This window comes from Oreochromis aureus, linkage group 6 (genome assembly GCF_013358895.1).
Source record: "Oreochromis aureus strain Israel breed Guangdong linkage group 6, ZZ_aureus, whole genome shotgun sequence".
NCBI classification, from domain to species: Eukaryota; Metazoa; Chordata; class Actinopteri; order Cichliformes; family Cichlidae; genus Oreochromis; species Oreochromis aureus.
In genome coordinates this window covers 791066-814755 of record NC_052947.1, presented here as the reverse complement: position 1 = coordinate 814755, position 23690 = coordinate 791066, and the positions used below count along the sequence as shown (strand labels likewise).

The 23690-nt window shown below is 37.5% G+C and overlaps 1 protein-coding gene across 1 annotated transcript in view; it reads right to left on the bottom strand.

Annotated features, from left to right (window-relative positions):
• ttbk1a (tau tubulin kinase 1a) overlaps positions 1 to 23690 on the bottom strand; it is a 70241-nt gene that overhangs the window by 32532 nt on the left and 14019 nt on the right. The window contains exons 6-13 of the mRNA XM_039612984.1: positions 23198 to 23302; positions 20310 to 20402; positions 11296 to 11361; positions 10357 to 10449; positions 2890 to 3015; positions 2649 to 2803; positions 2206 to 2410; positions 502 to 674 (exon numbers count right to left, since the gene is read on the bottom strand). Coding sequence (XP_039468918.1) covers positions 502 to 674; positions 2206 to 2410; positions 2649 to 2803; positions 2890 to 3015; positions 10357 to 10449; positions 11296 to 11361; positions 20310 to 20402; positions 23198 to 23302 — 1016 coding nt within the window. The remainder of the gene's footprint in view (positions 1 to 501; positions 675 to 2205; positions 2411 to 2648; positions 2804 to 2889; positions 3016 to 10356; positions 10450 to 11295; positions 11362 to 20309; positions 20403 to 23197; positions 23303 to 23690) is intronic.

The window sequence follows — 23690 nt, the reverse complement described above, 5'->3', positions numbered from 1 at the left end:
TGAATGTGAAGTCCATTACAAACCACGGTCAGTTCAGACACGTCCAAGTCAAGTCATGGTAACAGAAACTTTGAAGCCAAGTTAAAAAGCCACATTAAAAAGATTTGGTCTTTGGAGTGTATCCAAATGAATTCTCAACAATCAAAATCAAGCAAAATCTCAGAGCCAAATCCAAGTCATTCAAATTGAGACGGGCGAAACTCTCAGGTCTCTGAAGACTAAACAGTAAAGTTGAACCTGTTTTGTACATTTCTGGTTCATGTGGATTTAAAAAGTTGAGATCAAGTTCTTTTAGAGCAAAGGCCTCATAATTAATTAATTCTAATCTTTGGTGTGATTTTATTTGTCAATAGGCAGGTTGAGTTTGGCTTATGCTTATTTTTTTAAACTGGAAAATGTTTTCATATTTGTTGTTTGTTTTTGGTTATTATTTAAAAATAACATGAAATGCTGTCGCTTCACCTAAAACCACCTTTGTTGTTTTCTATACTTTACTGTCACCTCTGTCCATAGGCGTCAGCCCGGCCCTCAGCTGCAGAGAGACGATCAGATTCTGGGCTGTTGACCCGCCGATATCGTAAGGACCGACCCTGTCCTGTTGGGGACTCGGGTCCTACGCCTCGTACAGGAGACACTGGACAGGCCCCTCGAATTGCTTCCTCTTCCTGAGCCCCCTGAGGAATGATAAAAAGTGAGCAACCATTTAAATACTCTGGAAGGCAACTCTAAAATGACTTCCTTAAGTCAGCATTGTCTTGATGCATGCTCAGTCATCCAGGTAAGGAAATGGATGAGCGAGCTTGGATAAGTGACGAAATGTTTCTCCCACTGAAAATGCTACATCCAGATGAACAGAATCAACTTTCTGGAATTAAGTCAGCAGCATAAATAACAGCATCCCTAAACCTTAAAGCTACCATGATGTTTTGGAGACAAGCAAAACAAACTTTTTTGGAGACAAAACAAATAGATTTTGATACCAGTTCTATTTTTTTGTACAAGACTTAAAAACTTGCAAGAAAAAAAAAGAAAGAAAGAAAAATGACATTTTCTGATAGTATATGGGTAGAGTTAAGGGCAGTCACTGATAGTGACTTGGCAGAAGGTTCATGTGAACCAAAATGTCTTAAGACTAAACAACTAATACATTTTAGAATCATCTAAAAGGCTGTAATGAAAAAAATATTTTTAGGCAATCCACTTTTTGTTTTTACCAACTAATAATTGGATAAATATTTTGCTTGTTTCTAATGAAACAAGTCCATGTGAAATCTTAGGGATTTTCACAGGACTTCATGCAGTCCTATGAAAAAGTACACTCCCTGATTCAGTAGCAGGTAGAACTACCTTTAGCAGCATTAACTTGAAGTAATTGTTTTCTCTATGGCTTTATCAGTCTCTCAAATTGTCCAGCCATACATCCATTTTCTTCTGCTACTCAGGGGCAGCAACCTGAGCAGAGAAGCCCAGACCCCGTCCTCCAGCTTATCCAGGGAAACACTGAGGTGTTTCCAGGCAAGACGAGAGAGCTAACCTTGATTATTCACACAGCCATTCTACTGTAGATTTGCTAGTGTGCTTGGGATCATTATCTGTTGTATGACCCCATTTGGACCAAGTTCCTCCTGTGGCTGCAAAAAAGCCCAAATCATCACCACTCTGCTTGACATGCTGTGTTATGGCCCAACCTCCACTTTGATCATGTCTATCCAATGGACAATGTTCTAGAAGGCTTGTGGTTTGACACAGTTTTGCAAATATAAACTGTGCTACCATTTTTATTTTTAAAGCTTTTCCCCTCCTGTAAATTCTTTCAAACAAGCCACATTTTAAGTCTCCTAATTGTACTACCTTATTTCTCATCCTAACTAAGGCCTCTAGAGTCTGAGTCTGAGTCTGGGGTCTGTGGGGGTGCGTGCCCTGCGGTACCGGGCAGGGAAGGCGGACACACCTGCACGGCATCCGCAATCACGCCCCGCCGACTTAAATATTGTACTGGGTCCTGTGGTTGTTGTTGTTGTGGTAATGGTGAGCTGGCAGCGGGAGAGCTGCAGCTCTATGTGTATTGTGGACAGCAACCGTGGTGTGTGTGCTAATAAAGAATGCTACAAAGCATGTTAATGTCACCGGGTCTGCCGTCGTCATTTACAGGGTCAATTTAATGGGACTGTGGCACTACCAAAACCTATAACTGATGGTTCAGACCTTGGTTAGGCTGATCCTGAGTCTATTGCGGTTGAAGTCTGTATCATCCCAGCCTTCTCCAGTCTCTCCAGAATGCTGGACACCTGTTTCCCCAGGGGGTCGGCTCGGCGGAGGTGGAGGAGCATTTTCCTGATCACTGAGATGCTCGTCTTGAACATCAGTGTTCTCCCTCTGTAGGTCTCCGGGAACTGGCGTCACAATGGCTCTGTGGACACAGAATATAACAAATCTTTACATAGATGCTGTTATTTCAGAAATACTTTTGAATCTAATCATGCAATGTACAAAACTTTTTTGTTATGGTATATTAACCTAATTTTTTCTAATACAGTCTGCATAGCTTTACAAATCAAAGAAAAATGGCTAGTGTCTGTTAGAGCAACTTCCATTTTTGGCACTTCTATTTCAGCCTTATTTTACAGGAGGTTGCAGCTTGTTCTTACCCCACCATGGCTGCAGTAGGTCGGGTGTTGTGCTGTGGTTGGGTGGAGGCACTGGTTGACAGCGTGACATCACTTCCTCCCTTTTCCCAATCAAAGGGTTCATTCTCTGTAATGATTCGCTCCTTCATACTGTTCTCAAACACTGACATCAGCAGCTGGAAAAAATACATGAATTTATGAATGTGAATCAAAGTCTCAATATTAGACTGCTCCTCTGAACTTATATCTGAATTATATCTACCTGGTAATCTGGTTTAGTGTAGTAGTCCAGAGCCAGAACATGGTCCAGAAAGATTTTAAACTCTGAAGGCATGTGTTTGAGCAGCAGCTGATGGTCATAACGCTCTTTAATTTGACCAACTTGTTCCTAAACAGAAAAAGACAAGAACATACATATATATATATATATATATATATACACACATATACACATATATATACATATATACATATATACATATATATATATATATATATATATATATATATATATATATATATATATATATATATATATATATATATATATATATATATATATATATATATATATATATATATATATATATATATATACATATATATATATATATATATATATATATATATATATATATATATATATATATATATATATATATATATATATATATATATATATATATATATATATATATATATATATATATATATATATATATATATATATATATATATATATATATATATATATATATATATATATATATATATATATATATATATATATATATATATATATATATATATATATATATATATATATATATATATATATATATATATATATATATATATATATATATATATATATATATATATATATATATATATATATATATATATATATATATATATATATATATATTATGGAATGCCGCTTTAGGAAAATATTATATATATATTACAATCAAAGTCTGAATATATAGAACGAAACTTGAATATATAGAACGAAACTTGAATATAAAGAATGATCTTCTGAATATATACAACGAAACTTGAATATATAGAACGAAACTTGAATATATAGAATGATCTTCTGATTATACATGCCAGATGCTTTGGTTATTAGCCAGACACTAAAAATTGTGAAATATCACAATATTGAAAAAGTTTCAAGGCTATTATTTAGGTAAAGGTTGATAAGACTGGTTTTATCTTCATATTCCTTTGTGCCATGTAAATCATAAAAGTAGTCAAATAAAGTGTTTAAAATATACTTTTCTTTCATGACAAACTATACTTGTCACAGTAAAAAAATGTCACACTATATGTTACATATCATGGTATGATGTACTAATTTATCTGTTAATAAACACAAATTGTGATTCTTTTATTAAATAAAATATCTGTTATACATTTTTAACTATCAAACAGAGAAATGTTTTTATTTAAACTCTTACAGGCTGATATTTGGAAAAAAATGACACATAAAAGGTAGGAACACAGAACACTTTGTGTATTTCCAGTACCCAGAGGAAGAAAAGAGTATTCTGTAGTAACAGGGCAACACTGACCTTAAAAAAACAAAGAAAAGAAAAGAAAAGAAAAGAAAGGGAAAGGAAAAAAACAAACAAAATACAATTAGCCTGTCTAATCAAGTAAGGGTAGGGATAGCTCAGTAGGTAGAGTGTCTGCCCCATGATCGGAAGGTCGGGGGTTCGACTCCACTGAACGGCTACCCTGAGGTACCCCTGAGCAAGGTACCGTCCCTACACACTGCTCCCCGGGCGCTGCATTGGTGGCTGCCCACTGCTTCACTGGGTGAATGGGTTAAATGCAGAGGAGTAATTTCCCTTCGGGGACTAACACAACACACTTTACACTTTACTTTAAACAAATTCCTTAAACATTCCCTAAAGAATGTAAACCACGTTATGTTTAACAGTTATTATTATTATTATTATTATTATTATGAGTAGTAGTAGTAGTAGTAGTATCATTATTTGATAAGAATGCAATGTCATATAGTGCGATGATGATATAATGTTCATATTTCAGCTATATATTATTATATATTTCATGTCTGTCACATTTATAGACAACTTGCTGGCAGTGTTGGAGATACTCAACAAAAACTATTATTTAAAGCTGTGAGTCAAGCTGGAAATCAAGTGAAAATTAATATGAATTTCAATGTAAAGCATAAATGTTCAAATGGGACACTGAAATAAAGCTTAACTCATCTCATTTGAAAATGTAAAGAAAAGTTGCTCTGGGTGGCAGATCTTTCAATGACCACATCTAGCTATAGTATTTAAAATAAACAAAGGTATCTGAAATACAAAACATGGCTGATAAACCTGTATGTTATGACATTACCACTGACATTTTGCATTGTGTGGAATAGCTGGACACAGGAAGCATTTGAGAAAATTGAATTCTATGTAACAGTGAGGTTGTGGCATATTCTTTTGCTCCCTGCAGGCGTACTAAATAATCTAATGTTACTATGGGTCATATCAGAGAACAGAGACAAAACATGTCATATAGGCAGGAAAACAGATAAACTACAATCCAAAAACAAAATATGCCTCATATGTATAAACTGAAACCAAATGCATCCATCCATTCTCTTCTGCATATTTTTATCTGTGTTGCTAGCCTATTCCAGCTACCACAGGATGAGAGGCAGAGTACACCCTGGACAGGTTGATAATCTGATGCTGGGTTAACAATATTAACAAGAAACAAGAAAATTAAACATGCATATGCAAAATAGAAAGACAAAAACAAAATCCTCATCATTTCTACAATCCTTGAGAATACACATCATGCTCTTCCAAATCCTGGTGAATTCTGTATTGCAAAATCCATGTCTGATTTGAAAGTAGTGTACACTACATGAACTGGGATACGAAGGATATTTTCACAAGTATTGGTCACTGGAAATCTGCAGTTAGTGATGAACTCAAGGCTTGGCTTTGGAGAAAACCCAGGGCTGGAATGTTGTCACATCCAGTGCAGAAAACAAGAATATGTTCCAAAGAGACATCACTTTCAACTATAAGATAGAAAAATGCAAAATCAAAATGAGATTCTAACTAGGACTATTGGTATACTGATACATTAAAATACCAAAAGATTAATGCAAAAGTAAAACATGCATATTTTGAAAATCAAGCTGTACTTTGGAAGTCACACATGAAGCTAATTAGCATTTAATCTATACAGTGAAACCATAATGTTGAAAAAAGAAGTTAGTGAAGACCACAACAATTTAAGCTTAGGTGGATGCAGAAATAGTCTATTATTTGTACTCAGTAAACAGGATTGGTAATAATGCATTTATCTACGCTTTTAATACACTGAAGTGAAACTGAAATCACATTTGGGTACAATGTTCCTTGTAAATTCAGCACTTGCATCGGTACTTGGTATTCTATACCTACTGCACAATCCACTTAGTATTGTCTCTGTCCTGTCTTTGTTTATTGTACAGTTAGTATTGTACAGCTATGATTATAGTATTGTATAGTTAGTAATTAGTACCTTTTTATCCCTTAATTTTACCCACATTTAGCATGTTATTTATTTGTAACTTCTAGTATTACATCTCTCTGAGATATATCTTTTATATACTTATAAATGCACCATGGTTTCCAGTTTATTTAGACCTACTTTAGATAGGAATATTTACCACATTTGTCAGAATTCAACGTTTCTGTGAAATCCTGCCTGCTTGTATGGCTACTCAACAAAATGGCATAGTAAATATTAATATTATGTTTATGTATTATGTATTAAAACATAATACAAGTGACAATGTTTAAGGGAGGTTAAAATCCATCTTTGCCTTTCTCACTCTCATTTTATGAACATACATACATTTGCTGAAATGCTCAGGATTACTTACTGATTCATTGTTCTCACGTAAAAAAAAAAAAAACCTGGTCAGGTCTGACATAAATTCACTTCTAATGACACAGTTTTTTCTTACAAGGTCTCCATTCAAAGTCTGTTTGGAAGTGAGTGATGGCTCAACTAGTTTGTTGTGGCATGCCAGCAAAATCTGTAGCCTAGGGGAGGAAGAAAACAGTGTATATGAAAGTTTTGTTAATGATAACAGACTACAATACAATACAGTACATTAAAAGGTTTAATTTTTGTTAACTCTAAAAGACATCAATCCAGTCCAATCTGATCAGTGCTCATAGATCCTTTTTGGAAATACCCAAAGTTGACCTTTAATAGCATAATAATCTAAGTAACAAAAAAAATATTTTTATGAAAAAGGATCTAAAGCTTACCTGCATCCTTCAACAACTTGCTGGAAGGCAGTCCTTATTGCCTGCATTACTTTGTCTGAGTCCCAATCACAGCTAAACTCCAGTGCAGATTTTATATGTCCATTTTCAAAAAGCCAAGCTTTTTTGTTATGCCTTGGCACATGTGCAGTTAGATGGTCTGGCAAGAGAATCACTTCTTTGGTGAATGACTGAGCCACAGAATGTGACCTGCTTAGCTGTGCTGGAAACCTAATGGAGGATAAAGGCAAAGTAAACATTTCTGCATGTAATATATTCACACTTGTCTGTTCAATGAAGTACATTTTATTTAAAAAAAAAATACACCATGCTGTACACATGTCCAATTTGCATTAATAAACACCCTCTAGCCCCATGGTAGCTAGGATAGGCTCTTGGAATCCTGAATTGGATAAGTGGAATAGAACGGATGGATGAATGGATGGATAGATGATGGAAGATAGTGGGATGGGTGGGTGGAGAAACTTAACAATCACATAAAAATTTTCTTAAATTCACGAAGTACTTTTTGTTGCTTTAAAAAAAAGTTTCATTAAATTATATACTGCCAAAAACTATGTATTGTAACAACTGAATTATGTGCTTTGCTTTTACACAAGGTTTGCAGATTAAGTTTACGGGGCGTGAAATATTATAGAAATCGCATGTTTCCACAATTAAACAAATTAACTGTTGTGCACAGTTTAGTCTCCACAGTCACACGCTGTGAGTCTATTGCACACTGTTTTTTACTGTGATATTTTTGTTTACTTAGCTTAGTCTAGCAATTGAAACCTGCCAATTACTAACCTTACACTAGTAATTTCAGTGCATTTAGTTCCGTTCTTACCTCTTCTGCCTTGGGCCCTTTCGAGTGAAAGGTCTAAGATTGTAGATGGGACCCGTTGTGGGGCACTCCTGTGATGTGGAAGGCACGTTCTCCATAACGTTAGCTGGATAACCAGGGGCTATCTGACCGGGGAGGTTCACTGCATTTGGTCTTCCACGTTGAAACAGTGAATAAATTTCTTCATCAGTGGTATGATGCGGTACACTGGTACTAATATTAGGTTGGCCAGAACATGCATTTGCCAGGGTGTTTATTAGCTCCCATTACTTAGAATTTGAGCCACAAGATTCCGTGCAGACTGGCTCATAGTGCCATTCCTCGCAGGTACAAACAAGGAAAACACTAGATGGCGCAAGCGCCTCCGTGACGTCAAGTTTCATTCTATATATTCAGAAGATCATTCTATATATTCAAGTTTCATTTTATATATTCAGAAGATCATTCTATATATTCAAGTTTCATTCCATATATTCAGAAGATCATTCTATATATTCAAGTTTCATTCTATATATTCAAGTTTCATTTTATATATTCAGAAAATCATTCTATATATATATAATAATTTCCTAAACAGCATTCCTAGATAGATAGATAGATAGACAGACAGACAGACAGACAGACAGACACACACACACGCACACATACATACATACATACATACAGTGGCTTGCAAAAGTATTCGGCCCCCTTGAACTTTTCCACATTTTGTCACATTACAGCCACAAACATGAATCAATTTTATTGGAATTCCACGTGAAAGACCAATACAAAGTGGTGTACACGTGAGAAGTGGAACGAAAATCATACATGATTCCAAACATTTTTTACAAATAAATAACTGCAAAGTGGGGTGTGCGTAATTATTCAGCCCCCTGAGTCAATACTTTGTAGAACCACCTTTTGCTGCAATTACAGCTGCCAGTCTTTTAGGGTATGTCTCTACCAGCTTTGCACATCTAGAGACTGAAATTCTTGCCAATTCTTCTTTGCAAAAAAGCTCCACAACTGCACTGTGACGGCCTCAGAGGTCTAAGAGAATATTGGGAGCAACAACACCATGAAGTCCAAAGAACACACCAGACAGGTCAGGGATAAAGTTATTGAGAAATTTAAAGCAGGCTTAGGCTACAAAAAGATTTCCCAAGCCTTGAACATCCCACGGAGCACTGTTCAAGCCATCATTCAAAAATGGAAGGAGTATGGCACAACTGTAAACCTACCAAGACAAGGCCGTCCACCTAAACTCACAGGCCGAACACGGAGAGCGCTGATCAGAAATGCAGCCAAGAGGCCCATGGTGACTCTGGACGAGCTGCAGAGATCTACAGCTCAGGTGGGGGAATCTGTCCATAGTACAACTATTAGTCATGCACTGCACAAAGTTGGCCTTTATGGAAGAGTGGCACGAAGAAAGCCATTGTTAACAGAAAACCATAAGAAGTCCCGTTTGCAGTTTGCCACAAGCCATGTGGGGGACACAGCAAACATGTGGAAGAAGGTGCTCTGGTCAGATGAGACCAAAATGGAACTTTTTGGCCAAAATGCAAAACGCTATGTGTGGCGGAAAACTAACACTGCACATCACTCTGAACACACCATCCCCACTGTCAAATATGGTGGTGGCAGCATCATGCTCTGGGGGTGCTTCTCTTCAGCAGGGACAGGGAAGCTGGTCAGAGTTGATGGAAAGATGGATGGAGCCAAATACAGGGCCATCTTGGAAGGAAACCTCTTGGAGTCTGCAAAAGACTTGAGACTGGGGCGGAGGTTCACCTTCCAGCAGGACAACGACCCTAAACATAAAGCCAGGGCAACAATGGAATGGTTTAAAACAAAACATATCCATGTGTTAGAATGGCCCAGTCAAAGTCCAGATCTAAATCCAATCCAGAATCTGTGGCAAGATCTGAAAACTGCTGTTCACAAACGCTGTCCATCTAATCTGACTGAGCTGGAGCTGTTTTGCAAAGAAGAATGGACAAGGATTTCAGTCTGTAGATGTGCAAAGCTGGTAGAGACATACCCTAAAAGACTGGCAGCTGTAATTGCAGCAAAAGGTGGTTCTACAAAGTATTGACTCAGGGGGCTGAATAATTACGCACACCCCACTTTGCAGTTATTTATTTGTAAAAAATGTTTGGAATCATGTATGATTTTCGTTCCACTTCTCACGTGTACACCACTTTGTATTGGTCTTTCACGTGGAATTCCAATAAAATTGATTCATGTTTGTGGCTGTAATGTGACAAAATGTGGAAAAGTTCAAGGGGGCCGAATACTTTTGCAAGCCACTGTAGATAGACAGATATACACATACACATAGGCACAGTAGTAGACATACTCAAAACTTGATCAGTTTTGATCAAAACAGATCAAATTTTGAGTGCTTTTTGGATAATGTAAGGTCACAGACAGACTTTTTTAAATAAGAGTAAAACATAGATGTATTTAAAGAAAAAGGGGTCAAATAGTTAAATATGTTTAACATCTTGTATGATTCATGGAGGCACTACCAAAACAAGTAATAGTAACTATGGTGGATATAAAAACTAGAAACAAGAAACCTTCTGACCTTATCCTTGATCTTCCTCCAAGGCAGCTGCCCAACAGCGAACTCCACCAACATGTAAAACAATGACCAAAGGTCATCATGGCGACCCATTTCCTGGAGGAGCACAACAGGAAGACATTGTTAGCATATCATTCTAAACAGAATGTTCACATTCTGACTTGTGCCATTAAACTTGCTAACTAAGAGGGCGTTGTGAGGTGACAGGTAATATAATGGAATGTTTAATGCATTAAGGTTAGGTGTTTCAGTATCACATCAGACTAGCTTGAGTTGCATCCATCTTTCACAAATATGAAGCAACAAAATCTGCACATTGGCTGTGTGTTTAGGAGCATAATCATTAAAACTGCAAAAAGGCAAAATTCCTACAAAAATAGTCTTTAAAGAGCAGATGCACATTAAACTCACATTCACCCACTGTTATTTTTAAAGAGAAACAGATGGTGATGCTCTGTTACTTAGTCAGTGCAGAATCTGAGGATATACAGCTTCTGTTAAACCATAAATACAGAACTAGGATGGCAATTTGATCTGTATATTTGTTAACTGTATCGCTGTGAGTTAGGTCCACATGGTTCTGCACATGTCTGATGGTTTTTGTGTCCAATGGGATGGAGCTAGTAGTGTGTGTTAAGTCACATGCTTCATGCATTTTAACATTCCCCTCCATCCACCTGCACTGTCTTTTATCAATAAAAAGGAGCAGAATGATCTGTCTCTTGCACCTGAACTGACAGCTCTGGGCTAGGGAGTACAAAGGTCCTCTACCACAGTGTGTTCTTTAGTAGATGGTAGAGTGGTAACTTCTACCTTACAAATCCACGTTGCTTCTCCCAGCCTCTTGCACCATTTCTAGGTACAAGAGGCTGACAGAGGCTTACCACCAACTCTGCGGCCAACTCGGAGGTTATACTTTAAAGACAAACTAACAGTACTGACCTTGTTTTTGTGAGCATTGACTGAAGCATAGCGGACGGTCCCTCTAAAACCTGCCACAGTTCTTGGCTAAAAAGAGGATACAAAAAAGTTAGCCAGCAGTTGCAACAACAAGCATCCAGTTCACACCCAGTTACACTAATATGAAAAAGATTGGGAATCTCTCTTATTTTTTTTGAATTTGTGTTCATCACTGGCTGAGCTTCCTTTTAATATATGTCACGCCTTATGGGAAAAGTAGTAATTCAGCAATAACATTAAGTTTATTGGATTAACATACAATATGCATCATAACAACATTAGACAGGTGCATAAAGTTGGGCACCCCAATAGAAATATATCATTACTTAGTTGAGCCTCCTTTTGCAAATAAAACAGCCCCTAGATGCCTCTTATAGCCTTTGATGAGTGTCTGGATTCTGCATGGAGGTATGTTTGACCATTTTTCCATACTAAATCTCTCCAGTTCCGTTAAATTGCCAAGCATAGACAGTTTGCCTCAAATCATCCCATAAATTTTCAATGATATTCAAGTCAGGGGACTGTAACCACCATTCCAGAACATTCTACTTCTGAACACCTTTCTAGAGTTCGAACTGTGTTTCGGGTAATTGTCTTGTTGGAATATTCAGACCCAACTTCAACTTTGTGACTGCTGCTTGAACATTATCCTGAAGAACTTGTTGATACTGGGTTGAATTCATCCCACTCTCAGCTTTAACAAGGGCCTAAATTCGTCACACAGGCTCACACCATGATGGTACCTCTACCAAATATGACAGTGGGTAGCAGGTGTTTTTCTTAGAAAGGGGTGCTCTTCTTCTGCCATGCAAAGCCTTTCGTCTCCTCAGTCCAAATCACTCCAAAATGAATCTGGCTTGAGCTTTTACATACAACTGACTCTGATGTGTGAGCACAGAAAGGGCTTCTTACTCATCAATCTGCCATACAGATGTTCTTTGTGGAAATTGTGCTGCAGATGCACCATTTCTAGAAAGATCTTCTTCCAGGTCTTTCGGAGTGACCATTCTCACAATCCTCTGCCTATGCCATTCCTGTATTTTTCATGGCCTGCCAGAACTCGGTTTAGTTGAAACTGACAGTTTAAACCTCCAAGATAGCTTTTTGTAGCCTTCCCCTGAACCATGATACTGAACAATGTTTGATCTTTTGAGAGTTGCTTTGAGGATCCCATGCTGTCACTTCTCAAAGGAAAGTCAAAGAGAAGCACAGCTTGCAATGGGCCACCATAAATACCTTTTGTCATGATTGGAAAAACCTGTCTATGAAGTTTAAGGCTTAACGATCTAATCCAACCAATTTGGGTTGCAAGTAATCAAGCAGTTATTGAGCAGTTACATGCATTCAAATCATCAAAATTACAAGGGTACACAAGGGTAATTTTTGCAGATTTTAACATTTGATTTAATTTCAACATACCACTGTTATCTTTTTTGTTGAAAGGAGAGTGAATTATTATGCAGGGTGAGAGGAATTCCCAAAATTTTTCATACATGTATGACTGTACCTGCTACATACACTATGAACATCTTGATTGTATATTTTTAATTATTATTAATTAATTATTAATTATAATTAATTATATTAATTAATTATTATAATTGTTTTATGAGGAAAACATTCTTCTTGTGATGAGAAAAATTTCCTCGAGGTGTTGATTTTACTGGAAGTTGAACCCATTTATCTTCTCAGTTGGGTATGCTCTCCACTTCAATTTAACTTGGCACACACAACAGTAAATACTGCCAATACCAACATGGACTGGTGGCTTGCTTTGATTATAAGACTAATCAAATATCATTTGTAGCTTGCTGTGGCTGAATCCAAACATAAAAAGTGGTTTTAGCACTGGACTTTGAAGTGCTGTATTTCAGCAGAGGGTGTGCATGCAAAAAAAACAAATTCAGAAAGTGCTCTTACTGAACTACTGTGTAGACGTAAAGGCTAAATGGACAACATAATAAATATGTACAAATGAACAAATAAAATAAGAGCATGTAAATAGTGTAAACAGACAATCAGTAATATCAGTTAAGAAGCCTAACCATAAGCCTAGCCATTTTACTGTGATTCAGCCTCTAAAAACTATTTGTGTGTTATGTTTATGTTGTTGTTGTTGTTGTTGTTATTGTTGTTGGTACATGTGGATTTCTGTTTACTTGATCCAGAGGCATGTGCTGCTCTTTCTGGCAAACTGAAATCTACAGGGAGTGCAGAATTATTAGGCAAATGAGTATTTTGTCCACATCATCCTCTTCATGCATGTTGTCTTACTCCAAGCTGTATAGGCTCGAAAGCCTACTACCAATTAAGCATATTAGGTGATGTGCATCTCTGTAATGAGAAGGGGTGTGGTCTAATGACATCAACACCCTATATCAGGTGTGCATAATTATTAGGCAACTTCCTTTCCTTTGGCAAAATGGGTCAAAAGAAGGACTTGACAGGCTCAGAAAAGTCAAAAATAGTGAGATATCTTGCAGAGGGATGCAGCAGTCTTAAAATTGCAAAGCTTCTGAAGCGTGATCATCGAACAATCAAGCGTTTCATTCAAAATAGTCAACAGGGTCGCAAGAAGTGTGTGGAAAAACCAAGGCGCAAAATAACTGCCCATGAACTGAGAAAAGTCAAGCGTGCAGCTGCCAAGATGCCACTTGCCACCAGTTTGGCCATATTTCAGAGCTGCAACATCACTGGGTGCCCAAAAGCACAAGGTGTGCAATACTCAGAGACATGGCCAAGGTAAGAAAGGCTGAAAGACGACCACCACTGAACAAGACACACAAGCTGAAACGTCAAGACTGGGCCAAGAAATATCTGAAGACTGATTTTTCTAAGGTTTTATGGACTGATGAAATGAGAGTGAGTCTTGATGGGCCAGATGGATGGGCCCGTGGCTGGATTGGTAAAGGGCAGAGAGCTCCAGTCCGACTCAGACGCCAGCAAGGTGGAGGTGGAGTACTGGTTTGGGCTGGTATCATCAAAGATGAGCTTGTGGGGCCTTTTCGGGTTGAGGATGGAGTCAAGCTCAACTCCCAGTCCTACTGCCAGTTTCTGGAAGACACCTTCTTCAAGCAGTGGTACAGGAAGAAGGCTGCATCCTTCAAGAAAAACATGATTTTCATGCAGGACAATGCTCCATCACACGCGTCCAAGTACTCCACAGCGTGGCTGGCAAGAAAGGGTATAAAAGAAGAAAAACTAATGACATGGCCTCCTTGTTCACCTGATCTGAACCCCATTGAGAACCTGTGGTCCATCATCAAATGTGAGATTTACAAGGAGGAAAAACAGTACACCTCTCTGAACAGTGTCTGGGAGGCTGTGGTTGCTGCTGCACGCAATGTTGATGGTGAACAGATCAAAACACTGACAGAATCCATGGATGGCAGGCTTTTGAGTGTCCTTGCAAAGAAAGGTGGCTATATTGGTCGCTGATTTGTTTTTGTTTTGTTTTTGAATGTCAGAAATGTATATTTGTGAATGTGGAGATGTTATATTGGTTTCACTGGTAAAAATAATAATTGAAATGGGTATATATTTGTTTTTGTTAAGTTGCCTAATAATTATGCACAGTAATAGTCACCTGCACACACAGATATCCCCTAAAATAGCTAAAACTAAAAACAAACTACAAACTACTTCCAAAAACATTCAGCTTTGATATTAATGAGTTTTTTGGGTTCATTGAGAACATGGTTGTTGTTCAATAATGAAATTATTTCTCAAAAATACAACTTGCCTAATAATTCTGCACTCCCTATAGTGCCCAGCTGACTCAAAGCAACACTGTGCTGGTCAGGCTTTAGCATGCCCTATGTGTTGGCATGAAAATAAACTGTAAGTATTGTGACAAAATAAATCATTAAAAACATGTGACTTCTAAACAAAACGATCAAGTGGATATATAGCATCAAACATTCAACCCAGTGTCAACATAACTCTGTAGTACAGGAGCTCTAGAAAGAAACGGATGCAAATCCTGTTTAACATCAACCTGATCTTCATACACGTGTTACTGACATCAAAAGAAAAATAGGCAAAATAAGACACAAAGACACCAGCAGAGGAACATACTGCATCAGAGTGATCTGCACACACAAGTATCAATTTATATAATTCCACTTTAATATTATTCATATTTGTTTGTTGGGCTGTTTATTATGACCTATTCTTAATAATAGTGTTAAAATCTTATTATGCGTTTGGATATTATATATAGATTGTGTAATACCTATGTATATATGTTTATATAAATAACTATATGAGATACAAATACATTTTTAAAAAGACACAATTAACTTTTATTAATTTTTATGACTCAACTTTGAGTCTTTTTTGATTGATTTATCAATTAATGAATTGCTTTATGTACTTATCTATCTATACATTTATTGGACAGTTAGTCTAAAGGCCATTACACACTGAACGTCTTGTGTAAAAAAACAACATGAAATTCCAAATTTTACAGATCTTCCCATGTAACCTATATACATACCAAACGTGTTGTATTTTTGCGGAAAATTCGTCCTCAAAAAACGGACAGAAAAAAAAATGAAGTTTAAATGAAGGGATAACGAACTGGTCCTGATGTTCCTAAACGAGAAAAGGAACAAACTGATATTCTGGGTTCATCCAGTTCCCACAAGAAGGCGGCAGCTAGAGAATATTATGGTTTGATCCCAGAATTGGAGCTGCATTCGTACATATTTCAGGATGTCAGTGAGGCAGTTTGAAGTCTTTTTAGCAGAGCTGGAAACACAATTGTATCATTTTACTACTACCATATTCTTGTATACTCAGTAAAGGTGCAAGATTTGTGCTATCAGCGCACTTGTTCCCAAATACAGTAATCTTGGTCAGATCTATTCATTGGTATCCAAAAAATTGGAAAAATCGAGCTTGGTTCGAAAAAATAAATGCCACAAATTTGTTTTGGTGGTGTTAACGAGTAAGAATACTTGACTTGCTGAGCCAGAAAAATACTCTTGACACATTAAATTTTTGAGATTTTACACATCCACTGTGAAAGGGCCTTTAGTCTCACCCTAAAACAGTACTTGTCATGTGGAGCCACACAGAAGTAAGACGCCTACTAGCCGATAACTTAACTTTACAGCGAAATACAGTGGTGTGAAAAAGCAATTAATTAGAAAGATAACAGAAATCAATGCAAAATGCAGTTTCTAAATTAAGGTGTTTATTATTAAGAGTCAAAAAAATCCAAACCTATACTACAGGTCGAAAGTTTAAGAACACCCAAATTTTTCCAATTTTTTATTGAAAACTATGCAGTTTATTGGCCTGTTGCACTCTGAAATGAAAGCATAGTACAAATAAGCAATTGGAGTTAAAAAAAAAGAAAAAAAAAAAAGAAATCATGGAATCAATTTATAGACCAAAATATATTCTAAACTTTGACTCATCAATGTAGCCACCTTTGGCAGCTATAACAGCTGAACACACACGTGGCATTCTTTCTACAATAGAAATCAAATATTCTTCAGAAAGTTCTTCCCATATCTGTTGCAGAAGTTGCCATAAATGTGGCACTTGTAGGTTGCGTTGCTTTCACTCTTCTGTCCAGTTCATCCCAAACCAGCTAGATGGGGTTTAAGTCTGGAGACTGTGCTGCCACTTCATGTTTTCAAGCTCACCATCATGTTATTTTTTCCTGAGGTAGTTCTGGTATAGCTTGGATTTATGTTTTGGGTCATTATCTTGCTGTATAAGATGAACCCCTGACCAACTAGGTGCATACCAGTGGGTATTACATGGCACTGCAGAATGCTGTGGTAGCTGTTTTGGTTCAGGGTGCCTCTCAAGTCACCGACCCTGGATCCAGCAAAACAGCCCCAGATCATCACACTTCCTCCTTCCTTCCTTTGGCAGTTGATGCCACACACTGTGGAACCATCCTCACATTTACTCGACGGTGTACAAAGATCCTGAATGATGAACCAAAGATTTCAAATTTTGATTCATCCCTCCATAATACTTTCTTCCAGTCTTCAGTAGTCCAATGGCGGTGTCCAGGCATGTCCCTTTGTTTTATTCTCATGTCTTAGCAATGGCTTTCTTGCTGCAACTCATCCTGTTAAACCTGCAGCTTGAAGTCTTCTTTTCACAGTTGAAACTGAGACTTGTTTATACGACCATTATTAAGCTGTGCTCGAAGCTGTTGTCCTGTGAGCCACCTATCACACAAGCTGTTAACTCTCAGAAACTTGTCCTCTGAATCAGTTGTGTCTTTGGGTCTGCAGACCTCTTCCTGTCACAGTTTGTTTCTGAGTGCCTCTGGATTGTGAAGAAAACTGTTCTCACTGACAGCTTGACTTTCTCTGTAGGAAAGACCTACATTTTTAAGTGTTATGATGGTCTGTCTCTCTTCCATTGTTAATTGCCTTTTTCTCACCGTGTTTGTAGCAACACACTACTTTTTGCTGTAAAATATTGTTCAACTAAAGCTCACAAGGGTATAGTACCACAGTGAGTTCCACCACTGCTTTTATGCAGACAGAGGGGGTTGTAAGTAATCTAGAAAAGTTAGAACACCTGTAGGAATTAGTAGCACCAGCTTTTAAGGCTTGATCAACCTCCATTGCTGTGGAACAGCTTTAAATTGTTAACCCATTCTGTGTTCCCTGAAAAAGGTCTTTTTGTATAATTCTGAAATTTCAGAATTAAAATTTATATCACATCTTTGGAAAGCTAAGTTTAGTTTCTCTAGACATACCCAGCCCTGATTACTGCCACACCTGTTCTCAATCAAGAAATCAATTTAAATAGGACCTGCCTGACAAAGTGGAGTAGACCAAAAGCCAGACATCATGCCACAATCCAAGGAAATTCAGGAACAAATGAGAAACAAAGTAACTGAGACCTCTCAGTCCAGAAAAGGTTATAAAGCCATTTCTAAAGCTGTGGGACTCCAACCAAACACAGTCAGAGCCATTATCCACAAATGGCAAAACATGGAACAGTGGTGAACCTTCCCAGTCAACCAAAATTACCCCAAGAGTGCAGCCACAACTCATCCAAGAGGTCACAAAAGATCCCAGAACAACATCCAAAGAACTACAGGCTTTGCTTGCCTCAGTTAAGGTCAGTGTTCATGATTCCACCGTAAGAAAGACACTGGGCAGAAATGGCCTTTGTGGCCATTTGAGTTCCAAGACGAAAACCACTGCTAAGCAAAAGGAACACAAAGGCTTGTTTCAGTTTTTCCAGAAAACATGTTGATGATCCCTAAGACTTTTGGGAATATACTTTGTGGACTGATATGACAAATATCTGGCATAAAAGTAAAGCAGCATTTTAGAAAAGGAACATCATACCGATTGTAAAATATGGTGGTGATGGTCTGATGATGTTTTGCTTCCTCAGGATCTGGAAGACTTGCTGTGGTAAATGGAAACATAAATTCTGCTGTCTACTAAAATATCCTGAAGGGCAATGTCTGGTCATCTGTTTGTGACCTCAAGGTGAAGCGCACTTAGGTTCTGCAGCAGGACAATGATCCAAAGCAAACAAGCAAAAACACAAAAGCTTAAGAAAAGCAAATTGAAGACTTTGGAGTGGCATAGTCAAAGTCCTGACCTCCAAGTGAGATGCTGTGGCACAACCTTAAAAAGGTGGTTCATAGTCAAAAACCCTCCAGTGTGGGTGGAATACAACAGTTGAGTGGGCCAGAATTCCTATACAGTGCTGTAAAAGACTCTATGCCAGTTATCACAAATGCTCGCTGCAGTTGTTGCTGCTAAGGGCGGCCCAACCAGGTTTTCACACAGAGCCATTTAGGTTTTGATTTTTTTCCCCCAATAATAAACACCTTCATTTAGAAACTGCATTTTATGTTTACCGATGTTATCGTTGTCTTATATTGAAATTTTTTGGATGATCTGAAACATTTAAGTGTGACAAACATACAAAAAAAGAAGAAAACAGGAAAGGAGCAAACACCTTTTTTCACACCACTGTACTTGACAGGTGGATAAAAGTAAATTTAACATTTAGAAATTCAACACGGTGACCATTTTCAAGTTGATTGTTAACAAAGACATAAAGTTAACTACACTTTTTTTTACGAATGTCTAAGTTTTAAATTATACACATTTAAATAAGTAGAACTGTAGAATTTTGAAACTACTCTGACATTTTTGTAAGAAATTTGCAGAAAGGGACGTAGGATTTAGTAGTTCACATTGTACTATGTATTGTATTATCAGTTGTTTCAGTCACAACTCCTGGATGGGCCCATTATTCTCCACACTGACTCAATTGTCATCTACAGCATTCACAAATTTTGTGGTTTTTTGATTTCTCATGATCTAGAACAGGTTGTTTTCTACTTTGGAACTCAGCTCCTGCTGTCTGTATGTCAAAGTGTCCTTGGGGAAGATACTGAACCCTCAAATATCACTGATGAGCCCATCAAAGTTTGCATGTGTGTGTAAAAATTTGTTATCTGGTGCCCTACATAAAATCTACTTGATATTTTCTCTTTTAATAATGTCCTACCTTACATGGGAGGGTAACACGTGGATAAATAAAAGTAGAAATACACAAATTAAAATATCCATAAAAACAGAAATTAAAAATAAAGATGGTTTCATGACCTACCTAAATTTGAAAAAAAAAATTTATATTATGTCCTTTTTTATTTTATAGAACTGACTTACCGTATACTTAGGTTTTTGTTTACCATATAGGGTTTTTTTTTCCTGGACAAAAATCAAATCTGAATTTCACTTTCAAGTACAAGTTGTATAATTTAGTGCCTAAATTCTCTGTGGGCTGATAGGGCTTCTAGCACAGTCACAGTTCATTATATTATGTTATTGTAATGATCATGATTATTTTTATATGTGGATTTTAGAAAACGCTTAGTAGACATTATGTCATGTTTGCTCCTTTTCTTTTTTAATTCAGCTTTCACTTTGGTGCGTAGCTTTCGATGTGGCTGTGACCCATCTGTCACTATAGAAACCACTCACATCCCTGGGTAACCATGGAGATGATGGAGAAACAGGAGGCATGCACGTCAAAATCATAAATCCAAAGGAACTGTAAGAAAGACAAACACAACACTGAAACATAAAAAAGGTGAACATAAATCACACTGAACCGATAAGAAAAAACAAGAAAAAAATCAGAACATAAATCTTTCATAAAAAACTGATGGCAGGTGATCAGTAGAGAGTGAACATCATACAAACTTTCACAATAAAGGGTGACCTGATCCACAAGCAGCTGGACAGGTTGCCTCACTGGACAACCGGTTCATTCTACAGAGTACTTCACTCAATGTCATTTAGTGTCCAAATACTGCAAGTGAAAAATTTAGTCACTACGTAGCAACCTCAACAGTCAAGATGAAAAAATAAAGCTAGTGCTGATACGTGCAGATTGCAAGAACTGATTCAGGCTGCTGTTTGCATCTGCTGAGCATGTGTTGCATCAAATTTTTGAAAATTAATGTATGGTAGGTCTGGCTCAGAAACGTGGATGTGTTGAAGATGTGATGACAACTTTCTGCTAACAGTCCCACAATGGGTGTTGGACATTTACAGAACACAAGAGGTGTTGCAAACAATAATGACACTTTTGAGAAATTACTGAGCGTACTTCATACACTGCATTTGTAAGTAGGTGAAGTCTCAGCTAAGTGTTTTTTGTTGTTGTCTTCTGGGTGTTATGAAACCAGATAGGAGGGGTAGCTCTGACTGAAACCAATAGATACTACAAGCATGTGGTAGCAACCTATCAGGTACACCAACCCCCAAATCTGGACATTAAAGGGTACCACGATTTACAAAATTACCATCATGTTGTAGTCAATGAGACTTAGAGTTAGGGCATTGCAAGTTCTGGTGCCGACAGGAAAAGAAAAGACAAAACAGAGAACGTTGCTGTTGCTAAAACACAGATGTTTCTGCTTGAATGAAAGCTTGAAGGAGTTCTTTGATCAGTGCCCAATTCTCTCAATGTAAGAGACAATGGATTGGTTAAAGAGAGGGGGTAATGGGGAAAGAAGGAAGCATGCCAGGAAGATACAGTGGGGGAGGGGTGAAATCAAGTGAGAAAGAATGAGCTCAGATCACTGCACTGAAGCTGACTCAGCTGTAGAATGAGAGAGAGAGAGACTGGGAGACAATAGATGATGGGTGGAGAGACTGGCAGTGACAGAGAGAAAGTGTGTGGGGGGGTGGGGGGGGCTAACGTTTGTCATCCAGTGACGCATTTTACAGCATCAAATATTCATTGACTGCTGCAACAGAAGGAACACAACACTGCAGGAGAAGAGCAGGGGAGCTGGTTAAAAGATTAATAGGTGAGGAGAGGTAAGGAACAAGGGGGTATAAAAGGATGAAGGGAGGAGGAAAAGAGAAAAAAATGAAAGTAAGGAGATAAAGTGAAGAGGAGCAAGCTGACAGTAAATGAAAGCACTATACATACTCGTTGATCTAAAAATAGCTGTGTTGAGTGTGATAGAGAGACAAAAAAAGCAAGAGAGAGCCTAAAAGCAGCAGCTCTGTCTGATCACGCTGAAACTACAAATACCAAGAGACCTGATCGATTAAAAGCTATTTAGAAGCCCAACAACCACTTCTGTCAGCTTAAAGCAAACTATCACATGAATCCCTGAGATTTGTTATTGAGTACTGTGAATCATTGATCCGATATTGTACAGACTCACAGGAAATGAGAGAGAATGTACTGCAGTGCAGCAAACACACCCATCTGTCTGGCTGAGTCTGTGCACCTGTGTAGTTTTTTATTATTTACTTTGGTATTTTTTGCAGCTTTAAAGGAAACTATCTCATATTGGTTACTGCTATAGTTTAGGACACTGATATAGCATAGTCTCTGTTATAGTGCGTACACTATTCACTATTATAGTCTGTTCAGAGCACTATGCTCCCACTACTGTACACTGTACACTACTGTATTTACCACACATTGATACATCTGTATATTTGTTCATAGTACATCTGTATATCTGGCCGTCTGTATGCTATACAGATCATCTGTACATATCTGTACATATCTATACATCACTACATCTGTACATTTGCTCTCTGTATAGCAATATAAACATCTGTGTACATAATCTGTTCATAACTATTCCCACCTTTTATACTACCCTTATCGGCATATAATCTGCTCCTATTGTACTTACTGCTCTTGCACTTGTGATTAGATGCAAACTGTATTTTGTCACCCTGTATTTATACCTGTGTAATGACAATTAAGTTGAATCGTAACACAGAAAGAAATGATGTGTTGCGTATAGGACCACAATAAGAAATTAAATAAAAAGTTGTAAGAAAACGATTAAAAAAATGGCGCTTGAGAAATTACTTAAAAAAAGACTGAACCTGATCAGGTTCAGAATTTAATATGTTGTCCATATATTTAAGTTAATGTCATAATTTTAAGTATTTTCAAATGATAAAATTTTTTAGTCTTATTAAATACTTAAAATTATGACAAAGTAATATATAAGCCAGGATTTTTTCTGATTTATGATCAATATCATATGGTATAGTTCTGCCAAAACGAGAACAAATCGCTGACAAATGTTGTATAAACAATTAATTTATGCGTTGTTTAATCGGGTTTGGAGTATACACAGAGTCAGTATAAGGATATATGTCCTACCTTCCTAACATCCAATACGCAAGAATAATTCTCCATACATTCTCCTAGTGACTTTATTATAATAACTGCCGTTCTTTGAAAAACCACTAGCAAAAACTAGCAAATGAACCTTGAGTTACAAATATTCTCTCCAACAATTTCTCCACTGTAAACAGATGAGCTTCAGTGCTGTGCTTCAGCTTTTGGTAAGGTTCGCTTTCACAGACTAAAAGTGTCTTACCGGGCGGACCTCTCCTGTGGTATTGGTGTACTGCCTTGCCAGACCAAAGTCCAGCATGTAGCATTTCCTGTAGGTGGAGGGGAGCCGTCCCATTGCAAAGTTTGACTGCAGAAATAAAACACAGTGCATCACTGCACAATAATAATACTGCATCAACACATTTCAGAGAGGAATCATTTAACTTTATCCTCAACTATCCATCTGCTTCCATTTATCCTTTTCAGGATCATGGGGGGTACTGGAGCCTATCCCAGCTGTACACCCTGGACAGGTCGCCAGTCTGTGGCAGGGCTAACACACAGAGACAGACAATCATTCACACTCACACCTATGGGCAGTTTAGGCTAATCAATTAACCTATCCCCATAAACTGCATGTCCTTGGACAGTGGGAGGAAGCCAGAGTACCCAGAGGGAACCCACGCAAACACGGGGAGAACATGCAAACTCCACACAGAAAGACCCCGGCCTGATGGTGGAAATGAACTCAGGAG